Raw genomic sequence first — 20,121 nt, forward strand, 5'->3', positions numbered from 1 at the left:
TATATATATGGTATAAATGAGCAGCTGGTACCTTATACTTTTGTCATTCATATGGGTGGTGAAACTGGACAGAGATCCAAATTTTTTGGCACTCAGATCAAGAAACCCGCCGTGTATGGGTATCTTAAGATAAACACATGAATAAAACATTAATAAGTAAAACGGGTAGACTCATTGATTATTGGGCTATATCTTCTGGCAACATTCTCTGTTTCTTCAAATATATTTGATGATTGTGTTTCTTATTACTCCAGTTCTTATTCCAGTTTAAGCCTAGTATATTTTGTGAAAGTGATATTTATATGATATTTATATGTACAGATATTAGACGCTAAAAATGTATTATTTAGTAACAGTTATATGGTGTCTGCATATTACTAAGTGCTTTGCAGAGAATATTTAATCTTCACAATTAGAGTATGCCCCAATGTCTATATTCCTTACCACATAGACACACATGGGTTAATCTTGTGAGAAGCCAATTAACCTATCAGTAAGTAACATACAAATTCCACACAGATAGGTCAATGGTCTCAATCAAACCCATGACATCAGTGCTGTGAGACAGCAATGCTGACCACCATGCCACCATTTATATATTATTAATGTTGGTAGTGGATCCAGCTATTAAGTTGCATGTTTCAAGTTTTTAGGAATCTCGCTGCACCATAATTTGGGCACGAGTATCTGGCATAGTAATCCACCTACACTTTTACATGTTCACATTTTCAAAATGCTGATCTCCAACACATTTCGGTAGTTATTGTATACTTAGAATTGCAATGTTACTTTATCTCACCATGTGACACTATAACACAATTTTATATGTGACCAACGTTTGTTTCTTGAGGACAGATGCCCTGTGATTTTCTAGCTTGCAGTCTAAGAAACATGGGAGACATATTTCATAAATTGAAAGAGTGCCTGTATCTGCTGTTGTATCACCATGCTCTATTTCACTGTTCATGATTAGAAAAGAGTGCAAGGTGCACACGTTCTGCACTCTTAGGGCTTGTACACACAGGTGTTGAAAACGAATGCCTGTTAAAAACATAGATATACATACATAGATATACTGTTAAGAACATAGAATAAATATGTACTTTGTCTTGTAGTTAAATGTAGTATATAATGAATGTGCGCCCTAGACCACCATTATATTGTATCAAGCTTGAACACTGTAGTTAACTTTAAATGTGAGAGAAAGCAAAGCAAATGCTTGTCAGAACGTGTTTGTGTACAGTTCCATTAATTTGCATTGTATTTTCAACTGTCCGCTTAAAGTGTGTTTAATAAGAACATGTACTGGACACAAAAAAATAATATGTAGGAAAGTAGCTCTTCTCAGGGTCACCTTAACTACATTATGGGCCCCCAGGTCCCCTAAATATATATATATATATATATATATATATATATATATATATATATATATATATATATAGTGTGTGTGTGTATAAAAAAAATATATATGTATGTAAAAAAAAGTGATTATATATATATATATATATATATATATATATATATATATATAGGGGCTCCCTTAACTTACCTTAAGTCCGTGACCGCAAGGTAAGTATTTTATTTTTATTTATTTTTTTGCAGGATTTTTTTTCTCAGAGCTGCCTCGGATGGGCCCCCTTGCCTGCAGGGCCCCCGGGCACCTGCCCATTGTGCCCAATGGAAGAGATGGCCTTGGCTCTTCTTATGGCATGGTTTGCCTTTGCTTTGTAAATATCCATTTATAACCACCTGTTAAACATTCCTTGGGATTACTACAGTCATGGCCAAAAGTTTTGAGAATGACACAAATATTATTTTTCCCAAAGTCTGCTGCCTCAGTTTTTATGATGGCGATTTGCATATACCCCAGAATGTCATGAAGAGTGATAAGATGAATTGCCATGACAATAAAATTTATCCCAAAAACAACATTTCCACTGCATTTCAGCCCTGCTACAAAAGGATCATCTGACATCAGATCAGTGATTCTCTCGTAAACACAGGTGAGCATGTTGACGAGGACAAGGCTGGAGATCACTCTGTCATGCTGATTGAGTTAGAATAAGAGACTGGAAGCTTTAAAAGGATGGTGGTGCTTGAATTCAGTGTTCTTCCTCTGTTAACCATAGTTACCTGCAAGGAAAAATGTGCAGTCTTCATTGCTTTGCACAAAAAGGGCTTCACAGGCAAGGATATTGCTGGTAGTAAAATTGCACCTAAATCAACCATTTATTGGATAATCAAGAACTTCAAGGAGAGAGATTCAAATAGTTGTGAAGAAGGCTTCAGGGTGCCCAAGAACGTCCAGAAAGCGTCAGGACCGTCTCCTAAAGTTCATTCAGCTGCGGGATGAGGCAGCACCAGTGCGGAGCTTGCTCATGAATGGCAACAGGCAGCTGTGAGTGCATCTGCACGCACAGTGAGGTGAAGATTTTTTGAAGATGGCCTGATGTCAAGAAGGCCAGCAAAGAAGCCACTTCTATCCAGAAAAAACATCAAGGACAGACTGATATTCTGCCAAAGGTACAGGGATTGTACTGCTGAGGACTGGGGTAAAGTAATTTTCTATGATGACTCCTTTTTCAGATTGTTTGGGGCAGCTGGAAAAATGCTTGTCCGCTTGAGAAGGAAAGGTGAGCGCTACCATCAGTCCTGTGTCATGCCAACAGTAAAGCATCCTGAGACCATTCATGTGTGGGGTTGTTTCTCAGCCAAGGAGTGGGCTCACTTACAATTTTGCCTAAGAACACAGCCATGAATAAAGAATGTTACCAAAACATCCTCCAAGAGCAACTTCTCCCAACCATCCAAGAACAGTTTGGTGACGAACAATGTCTTTTCCAGCATGATGGAGTACCTTACCATAAAGCAAAAGGGGATAAGTAAGTGGCTTGGGGATCAAAACATCAAAATTTTGGGTCCATGGCCAGGAAACTCCCCAGACCTTAATCTCATTGAGAACTTGTGGTCAATCCTCAAGAGGTGGGTGGACAAAAAAACCCCCACAAATTCTGACAAACTCCAAGCATTGATTAGGCAAGAATGGGCGGCTATCAGTCAGTATGTGGCCCAGAAGTTGATTGACAGCATGCCAGAGCGAATTGCAGAGGTCTTCAAAAAGAAGGGTCAACACTGCAAATACTGACTCTTTGCATAAACGTAATATAATTGTCAATAAAAGCCTTTGACACTTATGAAATGCTTGTAATTTTACTGCAGTATAACATAGCAACATCTGACAAAAAGGTCTAAAAACACTGAAGCATCAGACTTTGTAAAAACCAACACTTGTATCATTCTCAAAACTTTTGGCCATGACTGTATTACTATCTTACTACTACTACTGGCGAACAACAGGTAGAGATGGTTGAGTGGAAGGTAGATTTGCTCTGTGCTCTACCCCCTGCATAATATTCATCTCACAAGTATAAAGGAGATACATGTTTGAAAAATGGTGGGAAAATACAAATTCTAGGGGGTGTCAATCCATCAAAGGCAAAGTGTTTCTAAGATCTACTGGACAACAATTGTTATTACAACTCCTGAGCCAACTTTCGCTGCTGTAACTGTCTGATCAGTTTCTGGATCTCTTGAACCATCTGCTGTGGAGCAGTGGTTGAGGATGGCAGCAGTGTGGTGCGTCGGTTGTTGAACCGCACTATGGAGGGATGTTGTGGAGAGAGATAAGTTGCTCTCCCTCCACTGTCCAGAATATCACACCTAATACTCGTGTCCCCCATCTGGCCAATCCTTTACCCCCTAAACCCTTTCCCAGTCTTTGAATATGCATGGGCATCTAATGAGAACTCAGTGCAATTATTGCTGCCCTTGGGGTGGACTGAAGGTGGCATCAAGAGGCCAAAGAGGACATACTGTAAGCTAAGCCTACAGCGTAGAACACAACTTTGACGGAATGGCCATTCACCATATTTGTGCAGGTCTGCTCCAAAACACAAACCTATAAATTATCCATGAGAATTTTAGGGATTAGATTTTGTGTTTTTCTCCGTGTTTTTAATTTAGTTACTTTTTATGTGTGATTTTAAGAATAGTCAACACAGTTGAAGTAGTAAGAGTTATTCAGTAATGTTATACTAGGTGAAGAAAAGGTAAAATCTATAACAGAAGTCTAGTGTATTTTCTTGTATAATCTACATTAAATGTTACCAGCTGCATTATTGTTTCTTACTGTACCTTAATTTTCTAAATACAGTAACACTATACTACTGTATGTAGTTATTTATCCTGGCTAACTTAAAAGCTTTGCAGTTTATAGTGAATGCTGGTAGCAAGCAAGTGCTTAAAGCAAGCCCCCACTTAACCATCAGCAGCAGCTTTTTATACCTGTAAGTCCAACAAATGTGGCAACTATTCCTCTTTCAACAGACACAAACAATCCTTTACATTTCATTCCATCCTGTTGTTGTCTGTAGAAGGTGAGGTTGATTATAATCCTGGCCCTTCCTTGCTCCTGTGCCTGGAGTCTAGATGTAGAGTTCCAATTGCCTCATTGTCCTTCAAATACTTTATGGACAAGGTACCCAATTACTTAAACAGACTGCTAGCAGGACTTACCAACTAAGACCTACCTCCAGAAACCTGCTAATCGCTCCTAAGTTTGGTACAGAATCTGGTTGGAGATTTTTTTACAAATGTTGTCATTTGGCTCTATAGCATGTTTGTAGGTGTAATGCTTAATTCCATTTGTCTGTAATTTGAACATAACTGCATATGATGTATGCAGGACATACTTGAAAATGTGTGTTATCTTTTTATTAATTGATTTTTGTTTTCATTTTAGATGGACCCTGTGCAAAAAGCAGTCATAAACCATACATTTGGTGTTTCCTTTCCACCAAAGAAAAAGCAAGTCATTTCTTGCAATGTCTGCCAGCTTCGTTTCAATTCTGATGTAAGTATGCATGATCACCTGATTCTTAAAGTAGAAGTATTGCAATCACAAATACATACAGCGCCATCACAATAAGAGAGGTCATTGTGCATACTGTATCCAACTAAATGAGGTGAAGTATGAAATATTGACATGAAAATTATTTACCATAGAAGTATCTTTATTTCACATAGCAAGCAACTACCTGAAACTACCTTTAAAAAAAATACTGATGCCTCCTATAGATTTAAAGTTTACCTGCTGTCTACACTGAGTAGAAGCAGCCATTGTGATGCTTGAGCCAATTTCCACGAGAATGCAGCTAATTCACTAGAAACCAGTGATGTCACCATACTCCCAAGTGTTCAGACTTTCACAAGACAGTCGCTAATTTCATAGTACAGCAGGTCTTTAATTGACTATTGACTGCTCACTTTACCATAATGCATACTCCTGATGACGTGGTTATATGTTCCTATAGCTGTTTTACTGGACATCCCAAAAAATGATAATGTAGATTGACAATAGCCTGAGCAAACATCATAAGCTAACAGTTTTTGATTAAAACTAGGGAGCCCTAGTTGTGGTTTAGATGAACCTGACATGATTTGAATAGTTTAAATATTGTCTTTTTTTGTGTTCTGTGGAATGTTGAAATGTATGTAAAAATGAGGCGCGAGGCACGGTAAACCCATATTCATGTGAATGCATTTTCATGAATCAATCCTCTTAAATGGCTGCTGTGTTTTACCTGCCGTTGCAAACTGCCCAATATTTTTAAAACTAATTAACTTTGTCCTGTACGGAAAAATAGAATAGAATGTTTATTATGCAGCATTTACTTTGAAAACAGTTTATTAACTTAAACAAGAATTTTTGTATCTATCAGTATGCTGGATAATCAGAGGATTAACGGACTGTATCATTTCATTTCCCAGGATGTTTAAGAATATACTTTTAAATGAGATCTAGATTCTGTAGATGCAGAGCTTGTGAAATAGAAATAGAGGATATAATTTTGTATTGAAGAGCCAAGAAGATATTTTTCAATTTCAAAGTAAGAAAAAATATTGCTTCAACAGAACAATAACGACACATCTAATTCCTTACTTAGTATTACAAGAATGTTTAGTAAGTCTAACATAGATTGTTGTCTTTGGCAAATGGAGATGAAACAATAGGTCTGGTTTATCAGCTGTTTATACTAATGCTAGTTTACAGGCCTGCACCAGTGCCTATGCCAATTTGTATTATGTCAGATGTACCAAATGAGCATAGATCTAAAAAAGATTATTCTTAATAGCTTAAAGAATCTGTGTTTCCATTGTGACAGGCGCTCTACACTCATCCATGTACAATCCCATTGAGGATGCCATTTATTTTGCTTATCGAGGACAGACAAGCGGAACATAGTTATGAAAGGTTGAAAGTGCAGTGTATAAATTTTGTGCAGAAAACAGATCAGCTTATACTTGTCACTTCCACTTCTAAATTTTGTGCAGAAAACAGATCAGCTTATACTTGTCACTTCCACTTCCACTTCCACCGTGGCTTCTACTTTATGCTTATTTCAGTAATGAAGGTGTGCAAAGCCTCTTATAAATTAAAGCACACCTATCACCTACTCACAGTGTACGTATACAGGCCCTCATTTAGAGTCGGATGAAAAGAAAAAAAAACCACTATCACGCATGTGCAGAAAGTACCATGTCCACCTGCATCTTGGACGCAATTTTCACTTGCAACAGCTTGCAGCTTACTATGAGGGAAAGGGCAGAACGCGGATTTGTGAAGGTGTGTAACCGTAAGTAAATCCTAGACGCAGTAATTCGCAGATGCAACACACATCAAAAGCCACTTGCCTTCAAGGGCTAAAATGTGCGCCAGGAATTAGGTGGCGCAAGTAGTTAGCTAGCTGCACAAACTGCTCGCAGCTCGGTAGAGTATTACGAATGGGATGCAACTGGGGTTGCATGCCACTCGTAATACCCTACCAAGCAGCAGCACACTCCCACTCCTACACGTCTTAGACGGGGCCCACAATGTATGGGCTGCACCAACGTTCATGTGAATGCACTTTGAGCACTGTGTGTCATTGATGATTTTTTCTGAATTGACAAAAAAAAATTGCTGTCTGTAGGCGACAGTACAGTTAAGTGTTTAAATAAACATAAAACCACACTGTGTTCTTTTGTGATATTTGTAGGGATTTCTCTGCATTGCTATGAGGGTCAGTTTCAAAATAGCTAAATTTTGTCCTGGTGGACAGAGGTTCAAAATATTGCAATGAAAAAATTCCAGTCAAGGGAACTATGCCTAATGAGCACTTGGTAAATGTGCGACGACTCAAAGCAAAAGTGCAAATAAATGGCAGCTGGGCTGCTTAGATATGGTATATGGTGGACATAATACAAACATGAAGGCATTACCACAATGTTGCGTGCTAGTGTATAGTTTTTCCAGAGCACAAACAGGTGTAGACCCCAGGAGATAATGTGACTTCCTGAGACAAGCAGTTGCATTTGCAATTATATTTGTGTAATCCCACAGTGCTGAAGTCTAGGATGTGCAGTGATGTACAATGACATATACAATGACATATTGTGCACTGTGTATGTCTTGTGGCAGTCTACAGAAATGAGCCATAGGGTACAAAAGAACAAAACACAGAGTAGCAGTTATGTATTGTGCCTTCCTGTCTTAATTGGCCCCAGGCAAATAACAGAAGATAGCTACATTTCTGGAATTAATGGGCAGACTGATAAATAGATATTTTTCGTTCACTGTTAGGTCAGAAAATTTGAATTCATGTTGACCTTTCCGATTTCATATAAATTCTGATTTTCACGTGTGCATTTCTCACTGACTCATTTGATGATAACGATATATGGTCTTGTCTTGTCTACATAAACTTTTACAGTATACAGAAAATAAAGGAATAATATTAGGACAAAGGGCCTCTCACAATATTTATCGGTGAACAGTTAGCTGTCCAGAAAGGAGGACTTACAGCAACCAATCAGACATTTGTGTTGATTTTCTAAACGGTAGTAGACAAACTAATTGTTGTTATGGTTTACGGAACATTTTTGCAGTTACCTACACACTATCCTAAATGTCTTCCACTGATCATTAGTATCCTACAATACTACAGTATCTGAGGACTGAATTCACATATAGGGGGGTATTCAATTGACGGCGGGATCGCCTAAAATCCCGCGCTCGAAAAATATTACCGTTAATACGGTAATCCTGCGCGTAAAAACCGTTAATACGGTAATTTACTCGCTGGATTTCAGCTCGCACCTCAGGGAGCTGCGAGCTGAAATCCAGCGAGATATTACTGTATTAACGGTAATAGTTTTCGAGCGCAGGATTTTTAGCGATCCCGCCGTCAATTGAATATGCCCCATAGTATTTGAAAACATTTTTAGGGTCCACTTTTGATACATTTTGAACATAGTTATTACTGTCAATTATGGTACATTACAATGCTAAATTATGCATTATATTCTAACGGAGCTATAGGTTATCAATCATGACGAATGTGAAAAAGAAATAGTATATCTCTTGATCCTGAGGAAGGGAAGCAGACTCATGTACAGGAATTGGCTGTCTGCCACAATGTGTCATCCTGAATGAATCACCTCACAAGTTTGCAGTCATTATAGGCTTGAAGCACTAAATTATTTATTCTCCGTTGTACAGAATGCAATAATTCCACTTCATCTGATGACCCTATATAACACATTTATTGCTTTTTACATACAGCCCTCAGTCTCTATCGCACATAACAGTATTCTGAGGCAATCTTAACTTAGCTTGAATGAAAGATTGAAGCGTACTGAAGCCAATTTACGAAAATGATCCCAGTAGACTTCCAGCTGAGTTGTCTCCACACCGCTGAGATGGGAACTGGAGATTTGTGCATAAGGAAATTGTAAATGTTCTATAATAGTAAAATATGTCATTTCTGAATTGTATTTGCAAAGGGATGTGGGTAATTTTGCGGTGTTGACTTTTCGATGTGATAGACGGTAGAAAATTGGGAAAAGTTTGTATAACTTGTTCCCAATGCATACACAGAGTGGAGACTGTGGACTGGACCAATATTCAGTATGCAGTACATCAATTCGCTATTAACTTGTAGCAGCGTTGACAGAAAACAATATGTGTCTATGGGGATGTAGTTCACAAAAGCTCCCTCTCTCTACTGTACATGATTTTGGCACTTGGTAAGCTGGTTACACACTAAGGGGCATATTCAATTAGGTTTCCGGTCCGCATTAATGCACGTTACCTGCGCAGTATTGCCGGTAATACGGTATCGCAATAACGTGGATAAACTTTGCAACCCTATGGGTGCGAACTAAAATCCACGTTATTGCGGTACTGTGGATTAACTTCGCGGCACGATCCTGCAGGCGGGAAACCTAATTGAATATGCCCGTAAAAGTTTTTCACCCGACTATCAGGCCAATCACACGATAAACGACCGTTCGGCCTGATATCGCATTAGTGTGAACGCTCCGACGATGAACGATTATCAGTCCAAAGCACATCTTATCGTTTGATTTGGTTTTTAAACCGAGCTAAAAATCTCGCCCAACGATGGAATGATGTTGTGCCGATTCTGCAGTGTGTATGCATTCACGACCAGCAGTGTTCATAGATCTCTATGGAGTGTGCAGAGTCACCCGATGGTTATGACAGATGAAGAGCAGACATCTGAAGTTAAATTTTGTAAAACGTGTTTAGTGTGTGCGCCATACTTGCCAACTTTTGTGTTCTGGTCTCTGGGAGATCCCGGGGCGGACCCACAATGACGCGCAAACTGCGTCACTAAGACCTGCCTCCACCCACTTCTCTAACGTAGTGGGCAGGATCTGGGAGGTTGCCTTGTTCTCCCGGGAGGAATCCCAGAAATTTGTGAGTCTCCCATACATTCCGGGAGAGTAGGCAACTATGGTGTACGCATGAATCCGCATGCTGATCAGGACTTTTTCTATTTCAGTTGTTGGTGAAATCGTTAACTATATCGTCTCGGGAGAAATTTGCTGTAGTGTGTACCCAGTCTTAGACTCATCAAACAGTCTCAGATGTGCGGCCTGGTCCACCAGGCTCTATGTACAGACTATTCTATTGTCAGCAGTACTCCCCAGGCCTTGTGTATGGTTTTATTATTATTTGCAGTCAAGATTACTAACCAATCAGACAAACAACAGAGCAGAGCATGTTTAAAAAGACAGGATTAACGCTGGAACAAATACGGGACAGAATCTATAAGGTTCTATAAAGGCAAACGGCAAGAATGAGAAAAAAAAGACTATGCATAGATTAAATATTCTCAGTAGTTATCAATAATCTTTGTTATCTCTGCATTTCACCTGAGTGAACGTAGCAAAGCTTTGACCGTGAGAATGATTCTTGGTTCTAATGTGTTTTTAAACTTAAAAAGCAGCTCTTACTGTAGAAATGAAAATTAATTTTATCTCTCTATATTCCCTTTATACATAGAGCTGACACTTGATGTGTCCTTTGAATGTCATTTGAGGACTTTTTTATTGATTGCTGGGTGTAGTAGAATGCCTAAACTACAGTAGATTATATTATAATTAAATCAATTATAGCGGTAAGCACTTAATGGTTTAAGTGTGAAGGCAAGTGGCTTATTTGTATTCTGAGGGGGGGAGTGTTAACAAAATGACATAGTACACAAGTCAGTCATTTTTCACTCATAAATAACGTGATAAACTGAGCTTCCATCTGTCAAATATTTTACATTTGTCCAGTAAATAAGAGTATTTATATTGATTGTTTGGTTTGGAGAGTAGTGAGGCAGATAGGAGGTAATTAAAAGCATAAATCTCTGGAGCTTGTGGAAGGCAATTCTGTAGTTGGAGACAGGCCTGACAGAATGATAAACATTTTTGATCCCTTAGGCTTCCATTACCTATTTTATAATGAGCAAATACTGGATGATTTCATGTCTCTCTGACCTTTTATTGACAACCATCCATGTTTCCACTGGATATTTTTGTTACAGAACTTAGTATAGCATTTAAATTCATTTTCTGAAAATCTTCATATAGAAAAAAAATTTTTTTTAAGTATCTCATCATGGATGTAAATAATATGTTATTGCAAACCACATATAAGAAGATGCTTATTATGTGGTTGTCAGATTTTGTAGTAATCAATGAAAAAAAGGAAAATTTGCTAGTTTTGTCGTAAAAATAGCGACTTTAGCTATATTATCATCATCACCAGCTATAGCGCCACTAATTCCGCATCGGTGTACAGAGGTCTCACTCACATCAGTCCCTGCCCCATTGGAGCTTACAGTCTAAAATCCCTAACACACACACACACACACACAGAGAGACTAGGGTCAATTTGAGAGCAACCAGTTAACCTACTAGTAAGTTTTTGGAGTGTAGGAGGAAACCGGAGCACCCGAAGGAAACACACAGAAACACGGGGAGAACATACAAACTCCACACAGATACGGCCATGGTCGGGAATCGAACTCATGACCCCAGTGCTGTTAAGCAGAAGTGCTAATCTCTAAGCCACAGTGCTGCCCACAGTTTTACCATTTGAGGGTCTTTTACAAATCAACTTTACTGTGCAGCCAAACGTTTGTCATATCAAATAACTTCTGTGGCTGTTGTATCTTGTTTTACATCAATGCGCCTACTTTTGCACAACAAGGTGGTATAATTTGTTCCATACAATGAAGACCTCGATTGAAGAGGTCTTGATTTTAACGACACCTTGGAGGTGGCGTTGTCCACCGCTTACCCATTTCTTTCAATGGTAAACATGCATAACACACAGCCGCAGAAGTATGTGTGTGTACCGCAAAATTGAGATTAAAATACACAAAGATAGAGCAGATAAAATAGAGAAAACTGGGATACAACAAATGCTTGATGCTGTTTGTATTTATTAACATAGTGGAATGCTAAACAACAGTACATAGTCAATGACACACCACTGAAAGGTTCAACATTTTGCTGCCTTCATTAAAGTTTTCAATTTGGGGTCTTCTCTCAACTATTTTCTGAATATCATTAATCTCACATTCCTTATCAGAAGTAATATGTAGTAAATGTAGTATAGCTAAATATATTTCCAACTGAATCCTAAAACCATTAATTTATTTATTTTGTAGCAACTCTTTCCCTAGCAATCTGAAAGGGCGGTGAAATGTTTTCTCTCTTCAGTGATTTCACCTGAGTCTTTTACACAGTAGGGTGGATGTGGACTGGGATTGAATCCACCAGGGGTTGACTCGGGAAGCCCCTCGTACTTGACAACACTAACCCCCTGAATAATAATGCACCAAACACTAACAAGCAACTAGGTGTTTATTTTGGGGAAAGTAAATGGGTAAGGCAGATTTAAATAGGGGGGAGATTCTGGACTGGGTAAGTGGGACAAAGGGTAAGATAATAATCAAAGGCAACAGTTTGGACTGTAATGACATAGAAAAGATGCCCACCACGTGTGCATTCACTGGCGTCCAAACTCTCCCACAACTCACTCACACACAGTTTGAAAAATATAAAGCAGCAATGATATAACACAGTATTCAGAGTCCTGACAATATTAAATCATTTCAAAAATTGACTAGTTGACGCTGGTGCACTTGTAGAAACTTTGGTAACCTGCAGATTTGTCATAGGCCTTACCGGGAAAATTCCTGATAGGCCGAACAAGCACGGCTGGAAGCGGTTGAAAGGTAAGTGTAAGGGCAGCGGGGGGGGGGGGGGGGTCTGATGTTACTGTTGTGTGTGTGAGAGATGACAAGGGGACTTGTGGCAATGTGTGTGTGTGAGAGCGTACTAGCCAACCCTCCCGGAATGTCCGGGATACTCACGAAATTCGGGTTGGTCTCACGGACTCCTGGGAGAGCTGGCATATCCTGCTACTGTCTTCCCAAAATGACACGATTCGCGATGAATCGCGTCATTTTGGGGCCAAAATGCTGCGATTGGCCGCGCCCCGCCCCCTCCCGGCCTCCAGTCACGCGCCCATCTCCCGGAAAGAACTTTGCAAAAGTAGGTAAGTATGGTGAGAGATGACAAGGGGACTTGTGGCAATGTGTGTGTGTGAGAGATGACAAGGGGGTTTGTGGCAATGTGTGCATTGAGAGTTGAAAAGGGGACTTGTGGCAATGTGTGTGTGTTAGAGATGACAAGGGGACTTGTGGCAGTGTGTGTGTGTGTGTGTGAGATGACAAGGGGATTTGTGGCAATGTGTTTTGACAAAGAGGCTTGTGGCAGTGTGCTTGTTTTGACAAAGGGACTCATGGCAATGTATGTGTGTTTATGTGTGTGTGTTTTGACAAGCAGGCTTGTGGCAGTGTGTGTTTTTTGACAAAGGGGCTTGTGGTAATGTGTGAAATGTGTGTGTGTTTTGACAAGGGGGCTTGTGTCAATGTGTGTGTTTTTTGACAAGGGGACTTATGGTAATGTGTGTGTTTTGACATGGGGGCTTATGGCAGTGTGTGTAATGTGTGTGTGTGTGTGTGTGTGTGTGTTTTGACATGGGGGCTTGTGGTAATGTGTGTGAGATAGGTGTTGGCTAAGTAATGGGTGCTATTTTGTCTGTGGGGTGATGGTGGGGCAATTTATTTTAATAGTGGGGACTATTAATTTAATATGGGGTGGTTTGGGGGCTATTAATTGAATGTGGGGGTGAGTTTGGGAAGAATGAGATCTTTATTAAATGTTTATTAAATGTGAATATGAATTACTTAATGTTGGGATGCTTGTGGGAAATGGTTTGGAGGGAGGAAATAGGTTTATTTATTAAATGTGAATACTAGTATTTTAATGTTGGGACTGGAGGGAGGCCTAATTATTAAATGTGGCTTTTGATTTGAGTTTTCTAAAGTATCCATTTATTTCCAAATAGGGGCCCCAGCATTCCAGGATCCAGATAAGGAGCAACTGAGCAAGAGACACCAGCAACCACAAGTAGGGAAAGCAACAAGAACAGGTAGGAGAGAGAGAACAGTCTGCCAACTGTATTTTTCTATATTGGCAGTTCCTCTGCACCATGTTAATAAATAAACACAAATATGTATATATGTATATATTGTTACCGGTTTACTACAGCTAAATTTAGTTGCTTACTTTGTCCTACTTTCTATGTATTAGTCAAAGTGTACCCATCACTCGTACACAGAGGAGGCAGCCATTATGTGTGTGAACCAATAGTCATACCTTTCAACTGTCCCGATATTTGTGGGACAGTCCTGATTTAGCGCTCTGTCCCGCCTGGGAACATGTTTGTCTCATGGGTGGAAATGTTGGGGGAAGGGTAGGTATGTAATGACTAGTCTAGCACTTTACAGCCCTCTGGTGGCATAGTCAACTTTGTACTAATCCCGCCTCCTTTTGTGTTGGCCCTGCCTACAGTTGATTTGGTCCCGCCTACAGGAGGCCACTTCCAGAATTTTTTCCAGGGACACTTTTAGTTCCCAAACCACCCCTTGTAACCTGGACTGCTCAAAGGTATATTTAGCTGTAACTCCCATTAGGGTACTTGGAATGTCTCTGACCAGTATCAACTTCTGATATATGTACAGATTAATGTTAGGAGGTCTAACTTGTGAAATTAAAGGTATAGTGTTCTTTTCTTAATGCAGCAATAATAGTGTCAAAGTGTTTGGTGTGTTATTACTTATCTTTCTCCTTCTGGTTGAAGATGAAAGTCTCAGCCACTTTTGGATCGTGGACTACCTGTAAGCCTGATCTTGCTATCTGTCCCTCTCTGCTAACAGGCAGTTCACTAATACCGGGAGACTTCCTCTCTGCACATAGGCTCGCTTCGCTGTGTAATCTCCGCTTGATAGCTGATTTTCTGTAGGGATCGGGCTGCAAGGCTTTCTTCTGCAACCCCCAGGGTCTCTTTTGATAGATCTGATGTCTCTATGTTTGCTTGTACATTCTGTCTTTCCAGCAAGCTCTCCTCTCAGACCTCTCTCCTTCCCCTGCTGCTGCTACACACGTTGCTGGTTCCCAGCACCTCTCACTGCTTTTAAACTTTTAAAGTCTTTACTATTTTCTATTTTCTAACCATCTTAACTCACCTCTCACAAGGTTGGTTGTCTCCGTTCGCTAATTAGAAAATGAATATAATATGTCAAATATACAGTTCAGCAAATTTCTTTGCAAGTTGTTTGCACTTTCTGTATCTTTTATTATTTCTTTTAATCATATGTTTATGTTTGTGCTTCAGGGAATTGAGCAGCATTGGTTAACATTTCATTGTAGCTTGGTGATGTAGAATCTAACTGGCATCAATTCAGTCTTTAATTACCAGTCAGGTCAATGTTCACACATCTGCGGAGTGATTCCAGTGATGAATATTAAATTATGAGTTTAGAACTAAGTACTGTCTTGAAGGCATTCATTAATAAACTCCAACATTAATGTAATGTCCCGAACCCAAACATCAGCGATACATAGAAAACAGATCAGTCAAAAATTGAATAACATAATAGTTATTTATTGTAATTTATGTTATAATTACAAACTACTTTAGACATTTTTCTAATTACTTAAATTATACATTTTACTGTTTTCTCTTTGTAACAATTTTAGATAGTATCTGACTATGCTAAATATAAACAATCTGCTTTATTTTCATGTGTCGAGGGGAAATTTGCTTTCACAACAGATATACTGTGATGTCTGGCTGTGATTGAGCGTCTTTATTTTATAACTCGGCTATCTCAGTATTAGATTTCACAGACTTGAGTGGGAAGATATGTTTAATCCTTAATGAACCCTGGTGATTTATTTCCTTTTGGTGCATTTTGGTTTATTTATTAGCAGCTGATAAATCTACTATTATGAGGAGGCATAAGTAGAGACAGTCAGCCCATTATAACACCTACCAACATTTATATTTTTATTAACATGGGCACCACACATTTACTTATGATATTTTTATAGATCATGCTCTCAACCAGCCCCACCTGCAGGGCCGGTGCTAGGGTCCACGGCGCCCTAGGCAAGTGCCTAACCTTGCCTAATGGGAGCGCCGGGCCTGCCCACCTGTTCACCTAGAGAACATGCTATGACTAAGGCTGGGCCAGTCACAGGATAAATGACCGTTCGACCCGATATCGCATTAGTGTGAACGCTCCAACGTTGAATGATTATCATTCCAAAGCACATTGTATCATTTGATTTGATTATTAAACCTGACTAAAACTCTCAATCAACGATGAAACAATGTCGTTCCAATACTGCATTGTGTACGCACTCACGACTCGCAGTGTCCATAGATCTCTATGGACTGTGCAGAGTCTTTTCAGCCGATGGTTATGACAGATGAAGAGCACAGATCTGAAGGTAAATCTTGTAAAACGTGCATAGTATGTACACAATAATCAGCATGCTGATCAAGGCTTTTTTTTTTCCTTTTTTTCAGTCGTTGGTAAAATCGTTTACTATATTGCATCGGGAGAAATTTTCTGTAGTGTGTACCCAGCATTACAACACTGAACTTTTAGACACCTTGACCTTGAGTTCTGTTTGTTTCTTCTCAGTCAGCTGTGCCAAGATCTGCCAGTCTCTGCATCAGTTTCATTTTTAGCTGAGATGAGTAGTGGGTTTATTATTAAACACAATGTGGAGCATCAGAATACAACACATTTACCTGTTAGAGTTGAAGGAAGAATTTAAATGGACACTATAATCAAAGTGGTATCATTTAAAGCTGCACTTTAATCTATTGGGTGGAGCATTGTAGCTCCTCCCTATGATCAGGGCCGTCTTTCCCATTGGGCACGATGGGCGGGGGCCCAGGGGGAAAGGGAGCCCTGGCAGGTCTGCTGTAGAAAATCCTGTAAAGAAAGAAAAAAAAGAAACTTACCTTTTGTGGTCACCTGACCATTCAGGTCAGGTGACGATCCGGCTCACTCCCTGGTCCTCTCTTCCGTGATGCGCTCGCAGTGAATGTCGGGCGTGATGACGTCATCACACCCGACATTCACTGCGAGCACAGCATGGAGGAACATAGCGACGAAGTACAGAAGAGGATTCGACGCAACGATTGAAAGGTAAGTTAACAGGGGGATTTGAAAAAAAAAAGTGACTAATTTTATATATAAATATATATAATCCTTTTTTTTTTTTTTTTTACTTATATATTTATATATAGGGGCCCCGGTGCACTGCTGTGCCCGGGGGCCCATACTGTTGTTAAGGTGGCCCTGCCTATGATGCTCATCTCCCTAGATAAAAGTGCAGCTTTAAATGCATGGGACTGCTCCATGCATTGTTTGTTCTCAGTCTCTATGATTAGTCTCATAGTCCAGGTACCGTGTGTGACTTTGAGGAAGGTGTGAACGGAAGGAACAATGAGAAGTCTAAATTTATAGTTTTATTATTAAAATTTTAGTGCTTTTATAACATTGTTTTTTCTTTCTTAATCTCAATAAGGATTATATATGAACATGCAAATATGGGCCCCTATTTTATGCCCTTTTGTGATGTCTTGCACCTATTTTTGCACAAATACACCCATTTCTATGGGATGCAAAAGGATTTGTGGATGAAGGTAGCGGCATCAGCACAGGGTTTAAGCAGCCAATTAATAAAGGAGGAATCCCAAGGCAAGACTTAACTTTTCACCACAGACATTTTTTTATGTGCGCCCACAATCATTGAATAGCAGGTACATCTCCATTTTAAAGGAGACGATCCTAAACGAAGGATGTGAACATGCGCCTGTGTATGCTGTAAGCGGATTTGTACAAAACCAATCGTACCCTGCATCTGAATATTTGGGTTTAGTGAATAACTCTTAATTGCTTTTCTCTATGCTGCAAACAATAGGTACCACAAATTATTACTAGTGAATTGATTGTTGCATAGAGTGTGTGTAATCTGAACCTGGTTGCATTATTGAATGGAGACACAGATATCATAAGGTGAGACCTAGTTGCTCCTGTAGAATCACAGTGGACCCAGGGGCGGATCTAGACTTTATGTTTAGGGGTTGGACGATTTTGCATAATCACGCCCCCTCCTTTGCTCTGATTGGCTGGCCTGCGTTAACCCCGCCTTCCGCCCACCATTGGCCCCGCCCCCTCCCGTTGTGGTCGCCGGCTGGGACCACTCTGATTGGCTGGCCCACATTTAACCCCGCCCCCCGCTCGCGCTTAGCCCCGCCCCTCCCGTTTTAATCGGCGGCTGGGACCTAGCTTTTTGCTGCTAGGGGGGAGGGGGGGGCGCATGCCCCGATCGCCCCCCCTGGATCCGCCACTGAGTGGACCTGCATACAAATGTAACACTGCCAAACTTGCACATTTGGTTATATACACTCTCCAGTGGAGTGCATCTAACAGTGCGTGAATCTGCTGAAAATGTATAGTTCTTTCTTCTTAAAGAAGGTATAATATGCATACAGCGTATGCCACCTATGTACCATTTGCCATCATCAGCAGGTTTGAATTGTACAGAGTGGAAGGCTCCTTCCCTTATGAAAATAAAACTAAGGTAACATGTACATGTCTACATACCAGGGGCGCACGCAGGGAGGGTTTCTGGTTCTCCAGAAACCCCTCCCCTCCGCGAAGAACAGTGTCCCTACATTGCGGCACTGTACTATACAGCAGCCGCGGCGCTGTCAAAGAAGCGTCCATGGCGGTGCTGTATTGTAGTACAACACAGCACCGCCGCGGACGCTTCTTTGACAGCGCTGCGGCTGCTGTGCAGTGCAGTGCCGCTGAAATGGAGTTGCTGCGCATGCGCGGCCGCATGCTCAGCAGCTCTCTATGTTTTTTTGCATACTATGCCCACCATACTAGAAGAGAGCAATCTTTATTTCCAGCAGATTTAGGTTCAGTTAAATACACTCTATTAGAAAGTGTACTTAACCCATGGTGCAAGTTAGAAATATATACAGTGTTTTTAAAATAGAACGTATAGCTTTATTACATTTGCTTCTTAAAATAAAAAATCTATAAAGGTGGAGATATTTTTAAGAAAGAAAATAGTTGGAAGGAGTTAACTGAAAGTAATAGGGAAAATTTGGGGTATTTTTGCAGGGATCGCCTGGGTCCAGCATTACTCTGATGTGTATTCTAAATGGAATGAGGGATTATGGAGAGTGTGATAGGCAAAGATCACTTTTTAGCCCTGAAGTACTAAGTGCTAGCAGCATAAAGTGGTGCTGTCATATTTGGCTTTAAAGGACTTATTTTTAAATTAATCTTTAATTTGTTGTAGCCAACATAGTCTTAGCCTGTGCCATTTAACGGAATAAAGTCCACGGATCACGTGTCAGTTACTAATTTGTTTCAACTTATCACAATGGAAATTCATACTATTTAGGAAAAGTTTTGTTATATCACTATAAACTCCTGACCACAAAACAAGCACGATAGATACTATATACAGTGGTGGAACTACCAGCCACTATGGTGCCCGGAGGTGATGGGGGCCCAGGAATGCCGGTCCACCCCCCCAAGGCTCCACTCTGCTCATAGTTGCCTACACTCCTGGAATGTCCTGTAGACTCACAAAATTTTGGGGGTTCTCCCGAACTCCCGAGAAAGCAGGCAAACATCCCGGATGAGGCCATCTCCGTTGTTGAAGAGGGTGGAGGCAGGGCTAAACGCAGCATCGTGGCCCCGTCCTCTGCTGCGATTGGCCGAAATTAAGGTAAGATGGACAGGGGCGGGACTTAACGGCGCAACATGCGTAGACACGCCCCCTCGACGGACCCCCTCCCGGACAGCTGACTTCAAAAGTAGGCAAGTGTGATGTATCTTATTGGTTGAAGCACTACAGTGAAGAGGAGCAATAGAGGTAAAAGCCAATTCTGAATCAGAGGACACCTAAATTTTTATGTGACACTCAGGCCCAGATTTGTGGACAGGCAGGGGGCACTTGTAGTGGGTTACCTTGGGCTTGGTCATTGGGCTACCTGCAGTTTTTTATTCTTTAAAATGTTCCTAACTGGCTGCTGAGCTGTGTCTCGCCCCTGGCTAAAATTTGCCGGTGAGCTCCTGTGGACAGACTATATAGTTTTAGGTCTAGGGCAGCAGAATTGCATGGGCAGCAACCTTCCCTTGCTTCACCAGCTTATCACATTTGTTTTTCTTCTGTACGTCTGAAAGCATACAAATTATATTTGTGTGTCAATATCTATTTAAATCTGGTAGAAAACAATTTTCTTTTGAAATTTGGTGGAGA

At 40.3% G+C, this 20,121-nt stretch overlaps 1 protein-coding gene across 4 annotated transcripts in view; it reads left to right on the top strand.

The window, feature by feature from the left end:
- Positions 1 to 20,121, top strand: part of ZNF385B (zinc finger protein 385B) — a 433,027-nt gene that overhangs the window by 342,574 nt on the left and 70,332 nt on the right. For all 4 annotated transcript variants that reach the window (XM_075180555.1, XM_075180556.1, XM_075180557.1 and 1 more), the window contains one exon: positions 4,805 to 4,915. In XM_075180555.1, the coding sequence (XP_075036656.1) occupies positions 4,805 to 4,915 (111 nt within the window). The remainder of the gene's footprint in view (positions 1 to 4,804; positions 4,916 to 20,121) is intronic.

Source organism: Mixophyes fleayi, chromosome 7 (assembly GCF_038048845.1).
Source record: "Mixophyes fleayi isolate aMixFle1 chromosome 7, aMixFle1.hap1, whole genome shotgun sequence".
Classification (NCBI taxonomy): domain Eukaryota; kingdom Metazoa; phylum Chordata; class Amphibia; order Anura; family Limnodynastidae; genus Mixophyes; species Mixophyes fleayi.